The following is an 18,411-nucleotide window of genomic DNA, read 5'->3' as shown; positions in this document are numbered from 1 at the left end:
GCAGATCCTCACGAATATAAGCTCAAGGATCAGGCTCTGCAGCCCTGGCATAATCCCAGAGGCACAGAGTGCAGAGGCATAGACCCTTGCTCCTGAAGGAAAGAGGTGAAACTGAAGTGTTTACACCAAGCCCTCTTCCCTCCAGACCTCTACCAGCATGGGAGCTAAAGGATACACCACTCTGTGGCCCTCCTCCTTCCCAGAACATCCTCTTAGATCATGCAGGTAGATAAAGACTCTCTCTCTGCCCCACCCTACAGGCCACCCTTCCCTGGTATCTACCTCTAACTCACAACAAAAGAAGCAAAAATTTTCTTCAAAGCAACAAAGACACCAGGTAGAATGTGGTCTGTTTAAAACACATCATGTGGGGCCAGACGCTGTGGTTCACGCCTGTAATTCCAGCACTCTGGGAGGCCAAGGCAGGAGGATCACTGGAGCCTAGAAGCTCAAAACCAGCCTGGGCAACAACAAAAGACCCTGCTGCAGCAAAAAAAAATTATATAAAAAAAAAAATAGTTGGGCGTGGTGGCACACACCTATAGTCCCAGCTACTCGGAAGGCTAAGGTGGGAGGTTCACTTGAGCTGGGGAGGTCAAAACAGCATTGAACCATGATTGTGCCACTGCATTCTAGCCCAGGCAACAAAGCAAGACCCCGTCTCAAAAAACAAATAAAACACGTATGTGGCAGGGAACAATTAATATGTTTACCAAGCACATAAAGCTTCACTCAACTTAGGCAGGTCTAAGAGACATTGGCAGGAACACACACTCACACACTCTCACACACACACGAGCTGACTTTGCACACAAGCACACCACTACTAAGGGGCCTCGCCACATGTGGGATGGGGACCTGCCCCAGAAGCCCGCGGGTCCTGCCCCTGGGAAGCATTTCTGGACGTGAAGTGGGGAAAAGGGGACACTCAGGCAGTGCAGCCTGGACCCCCAGGAGCTAGGGGTGTCTGGGGGTGACAGCACCAGCATCGGGTAGTAACCCCAACCATGGGGCCTGGGCAGGGGAGACGGCGTGATTACTACCTCTTGTCGAAGGCCGTGCCATGCGTGGCAAAGGCCAGGCGCTTGCGGAGCTCGTTCCTCTCCCTGGTCATCAGCCGCAGCTGGATGGAGAGGTTCTCCACCTTCTCGTTCACCTGCCGGTCAGTGAGGAGGGGTGGTGGGGACGGCGCCTTCCCGGTAGTGCCTGTGGAAGGGGAATAATAAAGTGAACTTGCATTCATCTGGCATTCACGAGGCGTCCGGTGCTGTCTGGAGCTGTTGTCTTGTGTTAGCTGTTCGTGACACCCCAACAAGTGGGTCCTCTTACCATTCCCCTTTCATAGATGAGAACACTGAGCCAGAGAGGGTAGCAGGTAGAACTGAAAGTGAGTGCAGGGCATCTGGCTACAGCATTCAAGCACTCAACAACCCCAGTAACCACCCCAGCAAGGCACATGGAGCAGGATAGACCAAACTGTGCCCTGAGGAGAGTGGAAGGCACAGCTCGAGGAGGAAGGCACACCTGAAATCCAGTGACGCTATTAAGGACCAGGGCAGCTGGGGCCCAAGGGCCATGTCCCCGCCCTCCTCGACCAGGGCTGGACACTGCACAGCTCCCTTTTTGCAAGCCGTCCACCCACCTGACAGACCTGCCCAACCAGCCCAGGCGTGCAGGCTAAAAGGAGGGCTGCTGGCTCCCAGCTTAGGTCAGTGTGACGCCATTCAAGTTGGTCCTGATACCTCCAGGCTACTTAACCCTCACTAGCCCTTATCACCCACCTTAGGACTGAGTGTCCTGCAGGGAGCCCCACACCTTATGCTCCTAGCAGGCAACAGCCACCGCTGCCACCACCACCTCTGACAAGATCCAAATCCATTTCTAGGAAGAAAGCACCTCATCCTGGGAGAAGAGACTAATCCATGGTGCTTTTATATTGAACCCTGTCAATATGTCTACCTGGTATCTCAACCAACCCTAGAGACCCTTGGTGAGGTCAGAGGAGCTCACAGCAAACATCCAATTTGTGGATGGGATCTGGCAGGCTGACTCGTGTCAGGGGACACAGTGTGTGTTCTGCAGTGGACCCACAACGCACAAAGGGCACAGGACATGACAGGTCTTCTGACTCTCTGTGCCGTCCTGACCACCCATGTCCCAATGATCCTTGTTGGCCAAATGTTCATGCAAACCAAGAGTCCCCCAAGACAAAAGCTGTGGCTTGGGGCCTTCCAGAAGGGCCAGGGAGGATAGGGAGCTCAGCGCCAGGCATGACAAGCCAGACCACTGTGGGAGGGGGAGCCTCAACTCCCAGCGCTGCACTTTTCAGTGTTTTTCGGTTGTGGAACCCCAACCACCTGACTCCAGCATCCCCTGAAATGCAGGACAGTCATGTGCCAGACGTTTCAGTCAATGATGGACCACATGTAGGACAGTGGTCCCATAAGATTATAATAGAGTTAGAAACAAAAGAAATAAGTGTTTAAAAAAAAAAAAAAAAAAAGATTAAACCACATCTCTACAAAAAAATACAAAAATCTTAGCCAAGAGTGGTGGCTCACGCCTGTAATCCAAGCACTTTGGGAGGCCAAGGCAGGCGGATCCCTTGAGCTCAGGAGTTTGAGACCAGCCTGGCCAACATGGCGAAACCCCGTCTCTAACAAAAAATACAAAAAAATTAGCTGGGTGTGGTGGCACGTGCCTAGAGTCACAGCTACTTGGGAGGCTGAGCCCAGGAGGTCAAGGCTGCAGTGAGCCGAGATCACTCTACTGCATTCCAGCCTGGGTGACAGAGCAAGAACTTGTCTCTAAAAAAATAAATTAAAAGATTACGACAGAGGTGAAAAATTCCTGTCACCTAATGACGTCTTGCTGATTCTGACCCTCTGTAGCCCTAGGCTAATATATTAATGTATTTGTGTCTTAGTTTTTAACAAAAAAAGTTTTAAAAGTACAAAAATAATTAAAAATTTTTTAAATAGAAAAAGCCTATAAAATAAGGATAAAAAGAAAGAAAATATTCAGCTGTACCATGTGTTTGTGTGTATTCTTTTTTTTTTTTTTGAGACAGGGTCTTGTCGTCACCCAGGCTGGAATACAGTGGCACCATCTCGGCTCACTGCAACCTCTGCCTCCTGGGCTCAAGCGATCCTCCCACCTCAGCCTCCCAAGTAGCCGGGACTACAGGCATGTGCCACCACGCCCAGCTAATTTTTTTGTACAGACAGGGTTTTGCCATGTTGCCCAGGCTAGTCTCAAACTTCTGCGCTCAAGGGATCCACCTGCCTTGGGTTTCCAAAGTGATCGGATTACAGGCATGAGCCACCACACCTGGCCCAATGTGTTTGTGTTTTAAGCTAAGTGCTATTACAAAACAGTCAAAAAGTTAAAAAAATATATATAAAGTTTATAAAGTAAAAAAGTTACAGTAAGCTATAGTTTACTATTGAAGAAGGAAAAATATTTTCTATAAGTTGAATACAGCCTAAGTGTACAGTGTTTACAAAGCTTACAGCAGTGTACAGTCATGTCCTATGTCCTCACATTCTCTCCTCACTCACTCACTGACTCACCCAGAACAACTTCAGGTCCTGCAAGCTCCATTCATGTAAGTGCCCTGTACTGCTGGACCATTTTTTATCTTTCATTCTGTACTTTTGCTGCACCTTTTGTTTTCTATGTATAGACACACAAATACTTACCATTGTGTTACAACTGCCTACCGTAGCCAGTACAGTACCATGCTGCACAGGTTTGCAGCCTAGGAACAACAGGCCATATCATGTAACCTAGGTATGGGGTAGATACCATCTAAGTTTGTGTAAGCACACTCATGTTTACACAATGACTAAATTACCAAATGACAACGCATTTCTCAGAATGTGTCCCTGTCATTAAGCAACACAGATTGTGTTTAAAAGCCACCAGTACCATGACAACCAGGATTTCTGTGCTCCAGGCCACACCTCTGTGGTCAAAATATTCTTTGGAGGTGAGGCCAGGGGTCAGCATCTCCCCTCCCCAAAGGGGTCTCCTCTACAGCTTCAGAAGCCTTCCCACACCTTTCCGCCAAGAGACCCTCAGCTTCACTGCTGCCCCCAGCAGTTTTGTGGGTCAGATGGGTGATGGTGCTAAGTCATCTGACTGACTATAACCTACCTGACTCTCCAATAAGTGGAGCTTCCTTTGAATGTGCCTGCTACTCAACCTCTAACCAAGCCCAGGGGGAGGTTATGTTCCAAGCATTGATTTCACCGTCGCAACAACCTCACAGGTGTGTACTGATAATATCATCCCCATTTCACAGGTGAGAAACTGAGGCCCACCAAGGTTAGGTCGTTGACTCAAGTGCCCAGGCAGTCTGGATTTGAAGCACATGTGCTTCACCCTCATGCCTTGCTGCCTCCCAAATAACAACCATCAGTAACATGCACTTCAAGCCTGGCAGGTTTTGTTTTTTGTTGTTGTTCTGTTTTTGTTTTTTTGAGACAGAGTTTCACTCTTGTTGCCCAGGCTGGAGTGCAGTAGTGCAATCTCGGCTCACTGCAACCTCCACCTCCTGGGTTCAAGTGATTCTCCTGCCTCAGCCTCCAGAGTAGCTGGGATTACAGGCATGTGCCACCATGCCCGGCTGATTTTTTGTATTTAGTAGAGATGGAGTTTCACCATGTTGGCCAGGCTGGTCTCAAACTCCTGACCTCAGGTGATCCACCCACCTCAGCCTTCCAAAGTGCTGGGATTACAGTGAGGCACCACACCCGGCCATGCCTGGCAGTTTTTGAAATGCTTTTCATACATTATCCTGTTCAATCCTCATAAGGTAGATATCACTGTTATCCTCATTTTGCACATCGGGAAACACAAGCTTACCAAGGTTTAACAGTGTGTCCAGGTCACAGAGGTATGGAATATGGACCTCTAAATGATCCTAGAAACCAAGGTATTAACCTCAAAGCTTGCATATTTTTGGATCTTAGGACCGCTATATTTGACACTCTAAAGAGCTTTTGTTCATAGACGTTATGTCTAATAAAATTTACAAGATTAGAAATCAAAACCAAGAAGAATTTTTAAATATTTACTTATTTTTTAAAAAGTCAAAACTCCATTGTATATTCACATAAGATTTTTTTATGGGACATTAACCACCCTTTCCATTACAAAACAAAACAATGCGGCAGGAAGAGTGTCATTGCTTTGCATTTTGTTACACAGGCTGTTTAACATCCAGCTTCACAGAGACAGGTGGAGTCTCATCTCTGTGTAATGTCACACACCCAGGATAGAACCTTTAGAAAACTGGACTCTACACCCATGTGAGGATGAGAACATAAAAGACCAGTGGCATCCTAGTATCATTATGAAAACAGTCTCACCTCACGAGCCCTCTGAAAGGACCTCAGGGACATCAGGCCACACTTTCAGAATGGCTATTATATGCTATAATCAAGTTCAAGAAATAGTAGAGAAACATCAAATGTTCAGTTTCACAACAGAAAAGCACCATCAGGCCCAGTAACCTGCCTTTGGGAAGATAAGAAATTTTGCATTTCATCCCCATTTTGTAAATGAGGCAACAGAAAGATGCAGCCCTGACTTTCAAGGAAGCTGGAGAGAGGAGAGGAGGCGGCAGGACAGAAGGAAGGGCTCAGAACCATCCCAACGCTTCCCATCTCTGTCTCCAGACGTCTCAGTCTACAGCCATGAGGACCTGGGGGTGGCTGGCCACACAGATAAAGTAGCAATGACATGTGCCAAGCACTGCCCAAGCACTGGGTTCTGTGCTAAAGACACTCCACCTTCAACTCATTAATCTCCGCAGCTCCCTACTGGTGTTGTGCTAGGATCGCTCCTCGAGACTCACGTCCAGAAAGACTACATGGCTAGGAAAATGGGATTCCCATGCAGTCTCAGATCTGACATCAGAGCCAACACCTCAACCACCCCCACAATACTGCCTCCTACTAGGGAAGGATTCCTGTTTCATTTCTCCTGGCCCAAAGGCTTGAGCATACAGGACATATACAGAAAGTAAGGTCAACCAGATCCGAGATCCATCACACAGCAGGCTCTCTGACCCAGCAGAAAGTGCAGCCCATGCCTCTGGCCTTTTGTAGTTGGGGGCTGAGGAGGGCCAAGGAGGGCCACAGGGGACCTCATGACCAATCTCAAGATGTGTGTGCTACACCGAGAAGTTCCAAAAGAACAGCAAGGGTTGCAGAAAATCCTCTCGATCCCCATTCAACTGAAGTTTTTGTCTTTTTACTTGCATCTAGAGGTTGACAGATATTCTGAAAATGACGCAGCCCTACCATACAAATGGTTGTCAGGATCCCTCAAAATGGCCACTAAGACCAAACTCCACAGTGAAGAAGCTCACTACTCCCCAGCAGCACCCATCTTATCTCTCCCCCTAAAACGATGCCCTCTACTGAGTTAATCTGTCTCTGGATATTCCTTCCACTGACCCTTGATCTAACCCCTAAAGTCCACAAGGAACAACTGGATTTCTTGTACGCAATAGATCTGTAAGCATTTGAAGACAACCATGAAGTTCCTTTACCACCATATGCCCATCAGAATGGCTAAAATAAAAAGCAATGCCACCAAATGCTGGCAAGGATACAGCTGGATTCTCAAAACTGGAATTCTCAAACACTGCTGATGGGAATACAAAGTCATGCAGCCACTTCAGAAAACAGTTTGACAGTTTCTTATAAAGCTAAACATGCAATTGCCATACCACCCAGCAATCCCATGCTTAGGTATTTTACCCAGGAGAAATGAGAATTTATGTGCATACAAAAACCAGCACACAGCTGTTCAGAGCAGCTAGGGAATGAATAAACAACGGTGTTATGTCCTTATGATGGAGTATTACTCAGCAATGAAAAGGGATGAATGATACAACTGTGGATGCACACAGGGTGTGGGGGAAGCTGGAGTGCCCTGCGTTAAGCAAAAGAAGCCCAACTCTAAAAGGTACAGACTACACGACCACTGATAATGACATTCTGGGAAGGGCAACACTATAGGAACAGAAAAGAGATGAGTGGCTGCCAGGGACTGAGGGTGGGGAAAAGGGCAGACTGCAAAGGTGCAGAGGGAATTTTTAAGATACAGAAGGAAGTGTTCTGCATCTTAAAAGTAGCAATGGTTGCATGACTATTTGTCAAAACTTGAACTGTATACTTAAAAAAAATACACTTTAGTATATGTAAATTATATCTCAATAAACATAACCTTAACAAAAAAAAATTTTTTTTGAGACAGGGTCTTGCTCTGTCACCCAGGTTGGAGTGCAGTGGCACAATCATGACTCACTGCAACCTCGACCTCCTGGGCTCAAGCAATCCTCCCACCTCAGCCTCCCAAGCAGCTGGGACTACAGGGGTGTGCTACCATGCCTGGCTAATTATTATTATTTTTTTTACTTTTTGTAGCAACAGGGCCCCACTATGTTGCCCAGGCTGGTCCCAAACTCCTGGGCTCAAGCCATCCTCCTACCTTGGCCTCCTGAAGTGCTGGGATTATAGGTGTGAGCAACCACACCTAGCCTCACATTTTTTTTTTAAGAAAACCAAACTGTGATGCCCTGAATGAAGCCATCATCCTACGAGTGATGTTGACAGGTAAAGAGATGAGGACCAACCTCCTCTGCTGTCACTGTGGTTATTTACAGTAAACTTTTTAAAAACAGGCAAAACAAAAACAAACGTCAAGCTGGGTTGTCAACAAAAGCCTCCAAAGCAGCTGTCAACAAAAGCTTCCAATGCAGTTCTAACCTTGTGCAGTTGTTCTTCTGGACTCAAAAGCAAAGCTGTCAACTCTCCCATGACCTCAGGCTTTCCTTACCCAAGTCTGGCAACCCCTGGAGGAGGAAGCAGATTTTCTTTTTCCTTTTGTGTTCAGGATCAGATTTCAGAGGTAAAGGATTTGGTTTGGACTAAAATGGCCCAAAATAGGAAGACACCAGACCAGGAGCTGGCTCTGGATGGTGGACAAAGAGCAGCCACCCCCATTTTATAAAGGAGGCAACAGCAAGACGCAGCCCTGGCTTAGGAGGAAGCTGGAGAAAGGAGAGAAGGAAACAGGACAGAAGGAAGGGGCTCAGAGCCATGCCAACACAACCCATCACAGTCTCTAGCCATGAAGACCTCGGGGCAGCCAGCCTCCTTCTGACCTGGGTGTAAGAAGGAGGACAGAAGGGAGTGTCCCCATCACATGAATCCTCAGCTCCTTGTGTCAGTTGCCCTGGCTGCTACTGTCACTACCACCAAGGCTCAGCAAATGGACTGGCGGCTAGGTGGATTTCTCAGCCACCACCCTTTGTCCTGGGCTCCCTCACTGTCATGCTCCCACTGACCCTGGAGGCTTCTCCTTGGTCTTACAGCTGGGCAGGTCTCATCTTTGCTTCTAGGCCCTGTAGGCCTGTGCTTCCAGGAGCCAGAGAGATGTCCAGGTAAACTTCCTAGCCACTTCCAGGCCCTGGCTACCAGGGAGAGGCAAAGCAGTGGCAGAGCACAGTCATCAGAGCACCAAGTCATCCTCACCTACAACTCAGGACACCCACAGCCGTCCAGGAAAGACCCAGGCCTTGCCTGGGGTGAACGAGTGCTTCTTAAAGCACCTAAGTTTCACTAGAGAACCTGCTAGGCAAAATTTCAGGTCCCACCTGGACCCACTGAATCAGAAACCCTGGCAGTAAGTCCCTGCAGCACTCCATGTTGTAAAAGCCCTCCGGGTGATTCTGACGCCTGGTACAGTTTGAGAACCTCTGTTCCCGACCAAAGTTGCGTTTGCTGGCCAGAATGGACTTATTTCTCCCTTGTTTTACTGGCTATCCAGCAGCCACTGCCTTTAAAGGAATCCCCCGTTGATGTCATCAACAATGAAGGCCAAAGGGGGACACCCCTCCTTAGTCAATGAGTATGTGACTCCAGATCAGTGTTTCCCCAGCTTGGAGTGAAAGGAGGTTAGATTCCAATGCTTCAAGTCCAGGCCCCAGATCTCTAGCCAGATCAAAGACTTGCTTTCGAACCCTTGACTCAGGCTCTGCTTTTCAGAACCCAAACCACCATAAGCAGCCATGGCCAATTACTTCCCAGCTGCGTCTGAGTCCAGAGCACCTTTCCTAGAAGGCCCAATTCAAGGGCCACTTCCTCCAGGAACTTTCTCTGATTCACCTCATCAGAACTAACTGCTTCTTCCCGAGTTACTTCTTTCTTTCTGCTCTACACAGAGCAGAATAGCCAGTCGTGCCAGACAGTACTTGTCTCCCCGGCAATGTGATAACATTAGGGGCCATGCTCACTGCGATCCCTATGAGTACCAAACACCTGCCCCACGAGGAAGAGGCATTCCCATCTCTGATAAATTGGCTTTGCAAACAGTTATCCCTGATCCAAAAGTCTGGGCCAGGAATGAAGGATCAGAGGTCACAGGGCGTCAGTGGGCAGCCCCCACTTCCCTGATGGCTCTCCCCACCTTCCCCTGTCAACCAGAAGAAGCACTTTCAAGGAATCTTCCCTGGGATACGAGGGAAGCCCTCCAGCTCTTTCTCCTGCCAATAAGCCTGGAGACCTCTCCATTTAATAAGAAATCTCCTGCTATTTCAATCTTCATGGAATTTAAGGCTCGCTTTACAAGAGATGCCCAAGAATGTTTCTTCTCCTCCTTAAAACCTCCCCAGTTTTCCAAGATGAGAAATAAAAGGCTACTGAGAAATTAGGTCAGGATGAATGGGGAGGAAAAAAGTATTGATTGCCTGAAACTAGTGCGCTGTCCCGGGCAGATCCACAGGGTAGGGTCGGGGGCAGGTCACAACAACAGGCGCAGGAGGCGGGGGAGGAGGGCCTCAGGGAAGCTGTGTGTGCTTAGCTGATGAAAACCCATGAAAACTGCCCGAGGAGGCCTTGGCACAAAGACCTGCCGCCCTTAAGGCTGTTGGCAAAGGTGAGTTGTGAGTAGGGCCAGGCTGGAGATCTGAGACCGGACAGACCGCCTGAGAGAATGCTGTCTACACGCCCAAGGTTTCAGCCTCCGATTTCCTCTCATGCCGAATACAACCTGCCATTCTTTTCCCAGCCATTTCCATTTAGGGAGATGTAAATGGGAAAGTGGAGGTGATTTTTTTTAAGAAGTATTTTGCTCTTGCCTTTCCTCAGGTTCCTAAGATCACCATGTGACCTTACCAGTGGCCCCTCCTGCCAGGGCAATGTGTGCTTGTAGACTTCTGCGTCTCATCAGGTGTGGCTGAGCCAGCAGGAACTCCCTGGCAGGTGCTGGAGTGCTCCCAGGGCCAGCCCCACCAGGCATTCCACTCCGAGGGACTGGTGCAAGTCTGGTACAGACATTCTGGTTCTCTTCCCAGAGATGAGGTTGGGCCAGTCCATCTCAAACTGGAGGGCTAGTAAGCTGTAGAAACCCTCAGAGTTTCTGATGCAGCAGGGATGGGAGGAAGCTCAAACCTGCATCTCTAATGAGTGTCCCCGTGGTCCAGGGACCAGGCTTTGTGAGCCACTGGTTTCGGCATGAACAAGCAGCCAACTGTGGTCACTGAGAGGAGGCCATACTGAGGGACTCTGCAACAGGTTCCTTTGCTCATAAAAACCCCACCTTCTTCTGCCACTCACCACAGATGGCTACAGAGCACTTGGAATGTGGTGGATTTGCCTGAGAAACTAGACATTTAAATTTCATTTTAATTCATTTAAATTTAAGCAGCCACTTGTGGTTAGTGGTGCCCATACTGGACACTGCAGACCTGGACACTGTCAGGTCTGGATGTGATGGCTGGAGTTGCTGCTACAGACACCCCGCCATGAGACTGTGGGAAGACAACGCACAGAGGAGGACAGAGTTGCATCCCCCTATACTGGCTGACCTCAGCACAGCCTCATATGGGAGCTCATACATTTCCTGATTGGTTAAGGTGGTATGAGTGGGTGTTCCCTGATGCCTGCACCCAAAGGACAATGGTAACCTCAAGCAGAAAAGCAAGAGAAGCAAAACTCAGTTCCCTGTGAACTCAAGAGGCTCTGCCCAGAAGGGATGCAACCACTTATTTCAGCATTAAATATCCAGACACAGACAGTACAGACCCAGCCTGCTCCAAGAAACACATCAGAGCCCTGCCCTCTGCCTGCCTGTGTTGCCCAGGAAGAGCATGGGGATACTGTTGACGGCTCCATCGCAAGGACTGAGCCAGCTTCAGGTGAGTGCAGAACCAACTGGTGGGTCACGGCCATGACGCTTCTTTCAGAGTACGCTGGGGTCCAGCTGCCCAAGAAATATCTTCCTACTCAGGCTGGGAATTCCGCCATCAGCAGTAATTGCTATGGGTTAGGCAATACCCCTCTCTAGAATTCCCTTTTAGAATGCACATGTGCCTAGTAAAGGTAACGATTTAACCCCTGAAATGCCGATGGGAATGAGTTTGCTGATTGCGATCTGTCAGACAGATACTGGCGAAGGGTGAAAAACCAGACAGGTCAGAGGAGTATGCTCAGGGCTTACCCAGTCCACCTTAAAAAGTCTCGCCTTCCCCATCTACTGATCCTGACTGTCCCACTCCATGCACTTCCTGAAGGGTGAGTCCTATCTTCCAAATTCCAACAATCCCATCATTCCATTGATGTGTCTCCGGGCACCAAAAGCAGGCAGAACAAAGTAACAGGATACCGTTAGGAGCTTTGAACTGCAGTCCCAGAAGGGCCCGCCCTGAGTCCTAAACAGGATGAGGGTTATGGGGGGAACTGTGTTTTTATGGGTGGAATTGTGGCCCCCCAAAAGATGCTAAAATCCCAATCCAGTAAATGTGAACGTGAACCTTATTTGGAAAGGTCAAAGCATTACGTTTCCGAGGCGCATCTGCATTCTAAAAGGGGAGTCCTGAGAGGCGCGCTGCTCAGCCCACGGCAGTTATTGCTGATGGTGAAACAGTCTTTACAGATTATCAATTTAAGATGAGGTAAGGCAGGCTCCTAGGCCAATCTGACCAGTATCCTTATTAAAAGGGGAAATTTGGAGACAGACACACACGGAGGGAGAGTATCATGTGAACACAAAGGCAGAGATCAGTGTGATACTGGCAAACCAAGGAGCACCAAGGATTACCAGCAGGCCACCAGAAGTGAGGAGAGAGGCCCAGGACAGATCCCTCCCTAGCACCTTCAGCCCGCGTGGCCTCACTAACACTTTGATCTTGGGCTTCTGTCCTCCAAAACTGTGAGACAATCAATTTCTGCTGTGTAAGCCACCTGGTCTATGGCACTTTATTATAGCAGTCCCAGAAAACTAAGATGGAACTCCCCCGCTGGTCACTGTCTTCCCTCTCTTCACACTGCCTTCCCTTACTGTGGCTACTTATTTAACTGTTTCCCACCAAAAGACCCTAACATCCAGGAGTGTGGGGCCCACATCTGCCTAATTCGCCACTACAGCCCAAGCCCACCTCTGGCATACTGGAGGTGTTCAGGATTTGAACTGACATACGGAAGAGCCGTCCTGACTAGTCCTAGAATCTCAGGCATGTGACTTCCTCTCCCAGAATGTCAGTTTCCCCATCTCTCTGCAGGGGGAAAAGAAAATAGTCGGAGTAGATGACTTCTGTGAGTCCTTCAGGCTCCAAAGATGCTGGAACTTCCCACTGAAGGTCTCTGCATCCATCATGGTCAGATCAGGCAATGAGAAACCCCACCAGAGGTGCTAAAACAGAGGGAATGGGTCACAGAGGTGTGGGAAGGCTGAGACTACTGTGGCCTTCCTGCTGGACTTCAGTGAACTCAGAAAAGGGCTGGCCTCATTTTATGGCCTTTCTGAAACCCATGTTCAGAGAAACATATCCAATTCAGCGTGGACTGGCAATGCCTATCCCCAAGGAAACTCCAAAAGGGGTGAGTCTCCTGGGCAGTGGCCACTGAGTTACTACGAGGCCTGTAGAGTGGAGGTGGGGATAGTGGGACAACAGGCTCCCCTAGAAGCTCTGTGCCCAGACAAAGTGAACAATGGCAAAACATGTGCCTCCCAGCACTCACCTCCCCACCTCCCTTCTAACATCAGAAATGGGTTTTTGCTGATGGAGAAAATGTAAATGAAATCAACAGAAGATGATCCTGTGAGTAATCTGACAAGGGAGAACTAGCTTCCTCTCCCATGAACCCCAGCTGTCTTGGCTTCCACCCAGACCCCTGGCCTACCCGGTGTCCTCCCTAGAAGGCAGTACTCACCCACACTGCTGAGGGAGCTGCTGCTTTCTGAGTCTGAAGGCATGGTGGACAGGACGCTGTAGGTAGAACCTGGGGAAAGAGGGGAGACCGTGTTACTAATCCCAAGGGGTCACTCGTCTTCACCCCAAGCCACTGTCAGACCAGTTGATCATCAGTCAATGCCAGGCCATGAGAGCCACATGCACCAGGCACTAGAAATACACATCCAGGGGCCAAGCAGAGGAGGCACGCTCAGCAGATCTGGACTTCGGTGTTTCTGCCAGGCCTCCCACCTCACTTTATACGCCCCTCCTGCTCTGGGCAGGCGGGCAGAGGGGAACTTGGAGTCAGTCAGCTGGCTTCTTGTTGGGGCATCTGGGGAAACGTTTAGCAAGGCAGTGACATGCCCCAGGTAAACATGGGGTGTGAGGGTTTCCTACAGATCTCTATTAATATGATTCTGGCTTCCATGCAGGGGGTAACAGAGCAGAAATTAAACAACTGAACTATCTGTTCTTTCTCTGACTGCTCTGCTCTTAGGTTCTAACTGTATTCAAGCTCAGTTCTTAACAATTTAGTTAGCATCTGCCCCCTTATTAAAAGTTACTCCTAAAATGATAAGCAATTATACCATCAGCAAAGTCAGAGGGTAGCACTTTTTTTTTGGTCCACACTTAATGTTAATTCCTGGTTGTGGACACACAACCACTGTGGTTTGGTTTGAATTCAAATATTTTCAAAACCAGATGTTACCCTCCCAGCACCAGGAAGCCCAGTTTCTGAACCTAGCTCTATGTAGGTGCCCATAGCTGGGTCGTGCTGAGCAAGTAGCTTGTTTTCTGGAACTCTGTTTCCTGGTCTGCAAAATGAAGGAGTTCAACCAAATGGCTTATAAGGTCCCTCTCCCACCCCATTTCAGCAATTATATTTCCATGATTAACAGAAACAGAAGGTATGCTTTGCTCAAGACTATGGATGACATAAATTAAAAGGGAGGGCAAACTGACTCAGAGACTAAATTGGGAGTGGACAAAGTATAACACACAGAGATGGCAGGTCAAATAAAACAAGGACGAATCCAGTGTTTTGTTCTTGGAGCCAAAATAACTATACAATGAAGAGCAGTATGTACCAGGCCAAGTGGGTGAGTTGGAGACGGAATTTTTGCAATAAGGGCTTTGAACAAGCCTTAGGGCTCTAGCGTCAGAAAGCTGCCAAGAACTAATGAGATCCTGGGCTCCACAGCCAGAAATGTGGGGACCAAATTTAAGGAGCTCCCAGTTGGGCACAGTGGCTCACGCCTATAATCCCAGTGCTTTGAGAGGCTGAGATGGGCAGATTGCTTCAGCTCAGGAGTTTGAGACCAGCCTGGGCAACATGGTGAAACTCCATCTCTACAAAAAATACAAAAAATTAGCTGGGTGTGGTGGCACTCACCTCTAGTTCCAGCTACCTGGGAGTCTGAGGTGGGATGATCACCTGAGCCCTGGGAGGTCAAGGCTGCAGTGGGCCATGATCATGCCACTCACTTCAGCCTGGGCAACGAAGTGAGATCCCATCTCAAAAAAAAAAAAAAAAAAAAAAAAAAAAAAAACAAAACAAAACAAAACAAAAAAAACACTCTTCCACTGCAATTCTTGACTAGCCACCCTACACGCATCTTTGAACAGAAAAGAGGAGAAATGAAGAAATGGGGGTAAACGGGAGCAGGGGGAGGGAGAGGCATGGTAGGTGGGAGGCCCCTGGGGACAGGAGAGACCTTGAGAGGAAAGCAGGGAGACTCTGCTGGGGAGATGAGGACCATGCAGGAGGGCAGAGACACCGACTGCAGGCAGGTGAGCTAGCAGGTGTGTCCATCAGAAAAAGAGATGAAGTGGGAGAGAAAAAAGAGACAAGCAAGCAAAAAGCAACTTTGGTAATGGCAAGCACTAGGACAGGCGTGACTGGCAATGACCAGTAGCCTCATTATCACATTTTCAGAGACTCTCTGAAGAATCTGAAGGCGTTGAGCATGGGCTGAAGAGGATGACTGGGGAGTGGGTAGATGTCTTGTCCCTTAATACGACTGTCAGAAGGGATTAAATTTGTTCTTGATGGCCTCCTGCAGCCAAATCAGGAGCAGCAGGTGGATGCTGGAGAAAGCTGCACCTCCACAGAGGTCTGGATGGCCATAGTCAGCACTGCCAGGTATGAAAAGCCTGGGGGTGAGGGGGTGAGGGAGGCCCAGCACTCAAGTGGCATGGATGTCATGGGGAAGTCTGCACATCTGAAGGGAGATGAAACCAGAAAACCCAGTTCAGTCTTGAATTTCTACGATCCTGCTAAAAAATGAATAACCCAAGCTCCACCTCCCATATTTGAAGTCCAACCCACACTATTAGTTTTGCTGTACAATCGATATCTCTGCATTTTTGTATCAACAAAACAATAAGCATCACACCCTTTTTTTTTTTTTTTTTTGAGACGGAGTCTTGCATTGTCGCCTGGGTTGGAGTACAATGGCGTGATCTCGGCTCACTGCAACCTCCACCTCCTGGGTTCAAGCAATTCTCCTGCCCCAGCCTCCTGAGTAGCTGGGATTACAGGCGCCCACCACCACGCCTGCCTAATTTCTTCTATTTTTAGTAGAGATGGGGTTTTGTTACGTTGGCCAGGCTGGTCTCCAACTCCTGATCTCAGGATCCACCAGGCCTCAGCCTCCCAAAGTGCTAGGAGTTACAGGCATGAGCCACCACATCTGGCCTGCATCACACGTTTGTTTAACCCATCTCTCTTTCTGTATCACACACTTTACACATTGCTTCATTATCTGTGAAATAAAGTCAAATGCAATTGGGGCAATGCATTGATATCTTCAAAGAAAAAGAACCCAACACAATGTCTATTTTCTAAACTCAACTGCCATTTTTTAAATAGTAATTTTTCTTTATGGGGGCAAGGAAGGCTAACCACTGGCAGGTTGGTAGATTGTTTCTGGAAGATGTCTACTCAGGAAAGCAGGCATAAATAAATTCCCCCACTCTCACCTCCAGAAATCTCTATGCTCAACCCATCCCGGCTTATGACACTGGTAGCCTGCACTCCGGATGCTGCTGCTGGAATGCTCCCCTTTCTTACTGTTGGCATCGGCAGCGCCCCATCTTCCAGTAAACTGCCCCTCCTCTTCAAATCGTCTCTCTCCTCCCCCGTGGCGAGTTTCCACTGTTAATTAAGCTTGGCAGACACCCTTCCCTCTCTCCGCCCACCTACCTCCCTGGCTGGGGGAGTCCGCGGGCCAAGCGACACGTTCTGTTCCTCTTCCCTGTCCCTGCAGCCCTGACTGGCCTCTGGGGCCTAACCAGGGCAGCGTGACATCTTTATGTGCATCTCTGGGCATCACTCCCACCCCCATCCCAGGGAGCTGGCAGGGCTCCTAGGAGCTGGTGGGGGGAGTGGTTAAAATTGGACAGGACCCAGTTTTTACAATGTTCCCAGAGCCTTGGACGTCATTAAGGGGGAAAAAAGGCCCAAAGACGACATTGTCTCAGTCATGCTTTGTCTCTGTGGTTATTGTTGTCCTAAAGGCCTGTGTGGTCAGAACTGTCAGGAAAAGGCAAAAGAAGCCACTATCCCCCAAAGTCACACAGTGTCCTTTCAAGGCCAGTTGCTTCCATGGGGCTGAGGGGCAGGTGTTGGCGTCATCTACCTCTGGGGTTTCGCCATCAAATTTGGAGTCAACGGGAGTCCCATCTAGGCCAAGCATACTTTGGTGCTCCTCATCTTCTGCTACAGCCCAGTCCAGGAGGAGACAATTTCCCCAGGTTCTCCTGAAGGCACCTCCACCCAACTTGCTCTGAAACCTAGGATGGGCTGCTGTGGAAGGAGAAACAGTGTGGAGGGACATTCTCTACCTCACAGCGTGCCCAGGGCTAAGGGGAACTGTAGGATCAGCCTCCTGTTGTGTGTGTTGTACACGCGCACGTACGCGCGCGTGCGCACACACACGAGAGGAGGGCACCTACCACAAACTCATGCAAGCTACCAAGTACCATGCAGAGGTGCTGATAAGACCCAGGGAGAGTTGGATGATGTGGAAACATTTCCAGAAAAGCGGAGCTTGAGGCCAAGTTTAGATGTGGACATGTGGACCAGAGCATGATATAAGGAGATTCTTTACTATCAAAGGAACCATCTGGGCAATGTAAGCGCTTATTCAGCAGACAAGGGTGGGGTTTCAGAACGCATTTCTCACAAGCCCCTAGGGCACATGCACTACACACTGGCCCAGAGCTGGAGTCCACAGGTGGGATGCACATGGAAGCTGCAGCCAAAACCCTGGGAGAGGTGGAAGAAAGCCACTGGGAGGAAGCCAGCCTGGTGACCCTCTGGGATTGGCCCACAGGCACTGTCTGTGTCCTTTCCAAGAGCCCGGCCCCTGCTAATTCTGTTTACCCTGTGACTCATCACCATTGGGTCACAAAGACCACTTCAAAAGAACTTCCAGTAAAACTCACCCGAACAATAATGGAATGCGCCAGCCCTCCCAGGCCCCCTCCCACAGCCCATGGGGCCCAAGAGAGATGGAAGCGCACCCCCAACACACCCCTTCCATTCACCTGGAGCTTGTAAAGGCCCTGGTGACTCACGCTTCCTCTTCGTGAAGCCCACAGTGGCTGAAGGAACTTGTTCCAGCCTTGAACCAGCACACAGAGTTCTCCCTGTCCTCCAGAAGGGCCCAGGCAGAAAGGCAGAGAGCTCACGGTCACAGGGAGGCCAGCACCCCCTACCTCAATCCCCAGGGAAAGGGGAGGGAGAAAGCTGCTACTCTCTGGACTCTGGGGTCCCTGAAGACAGAGCAGGAAGTGCTGCCTGGGCCCCAGGAGGACAGTCACTTTCAGGGCACCTGCCACATCCTGCCACCCTCCTCCAGTTCACACTGAGGAACCACAGCCTACAGCAGAATGACCAAAGGTGCCCAGTCGCTCCCGGACTCGCATGTGTCAGCCAGGTTTCTAACACGTGCCCCCAGCCTAGCATGGCACTGGGCCAGGTTCGGGAGAAAGAATGGCAAGCCAGGGGCTCAAGAGCCTGGAGGCTACTCATCTGCTGTGAGTAACCTTCAGAAGAAGGCCCTTCTCTCTGAGCCAAACAGTAATGACTGCAACACAGCTGGGGCCAACCTGCCTGGAGTCAGCTCCCAGCCCAGACCCTTATTAGCTGTGTG

General features: G+C 49.4%; 1 protein-coding gene across 3 annotated transcripts in view; it reads right to left on the bottom strand.

Moving 5' to 3' along the window:
• DLG5 (discs large MAGUK scaffold protein 5) overlaps positions 1-18,411 on the bottom strand; it is a 135,980-nt gene that overhangs the window by 65,628 nt on the left and 51,941 nt on the right. For 2 of the 3 annotated variants that reach the window (XM_007962848.3, XM_007962849.3), the window contains exons 2-3: positions 13,230-13,298; positions 1,044-1,206 (exon numbers count right to left, since the gene is read on the bottom strand). In XM_007962848.3, coding sequence (XP_007961039.2) covers positions 1,044-1,206; positions 13,230-13,298 — 232 coding nt within the window. Of the gene's footprint in view, positions 1-1,043; positions 1,207-13,229; positions 13,299-16,457; positions 16,600-18,411 lie in introns of those variants that run through there. The other variant, XM_073019032.1, reaches the window with a different exon arrangement.

This window comes from Chlorocebus sabaeus, chromosome 9, assembly GCF_047675955.1.
Source record: "Chlorocebus sabaeus isolate Y175 chromosome 9, mChlSab1.0.hap1, whole genome shotgun sequence".
Taxonomy (NCBI): Eukaryota; Metazoa; Chordata; class Mammalia; order Primates; family Cercopithecidae; genus Chlorocebus; species Chlorocebus sabaeus.
Note: the sequence above shows the minus strand (reverse complement) of the source record. Positions and strands in the feature narration are given on the sequence as shown.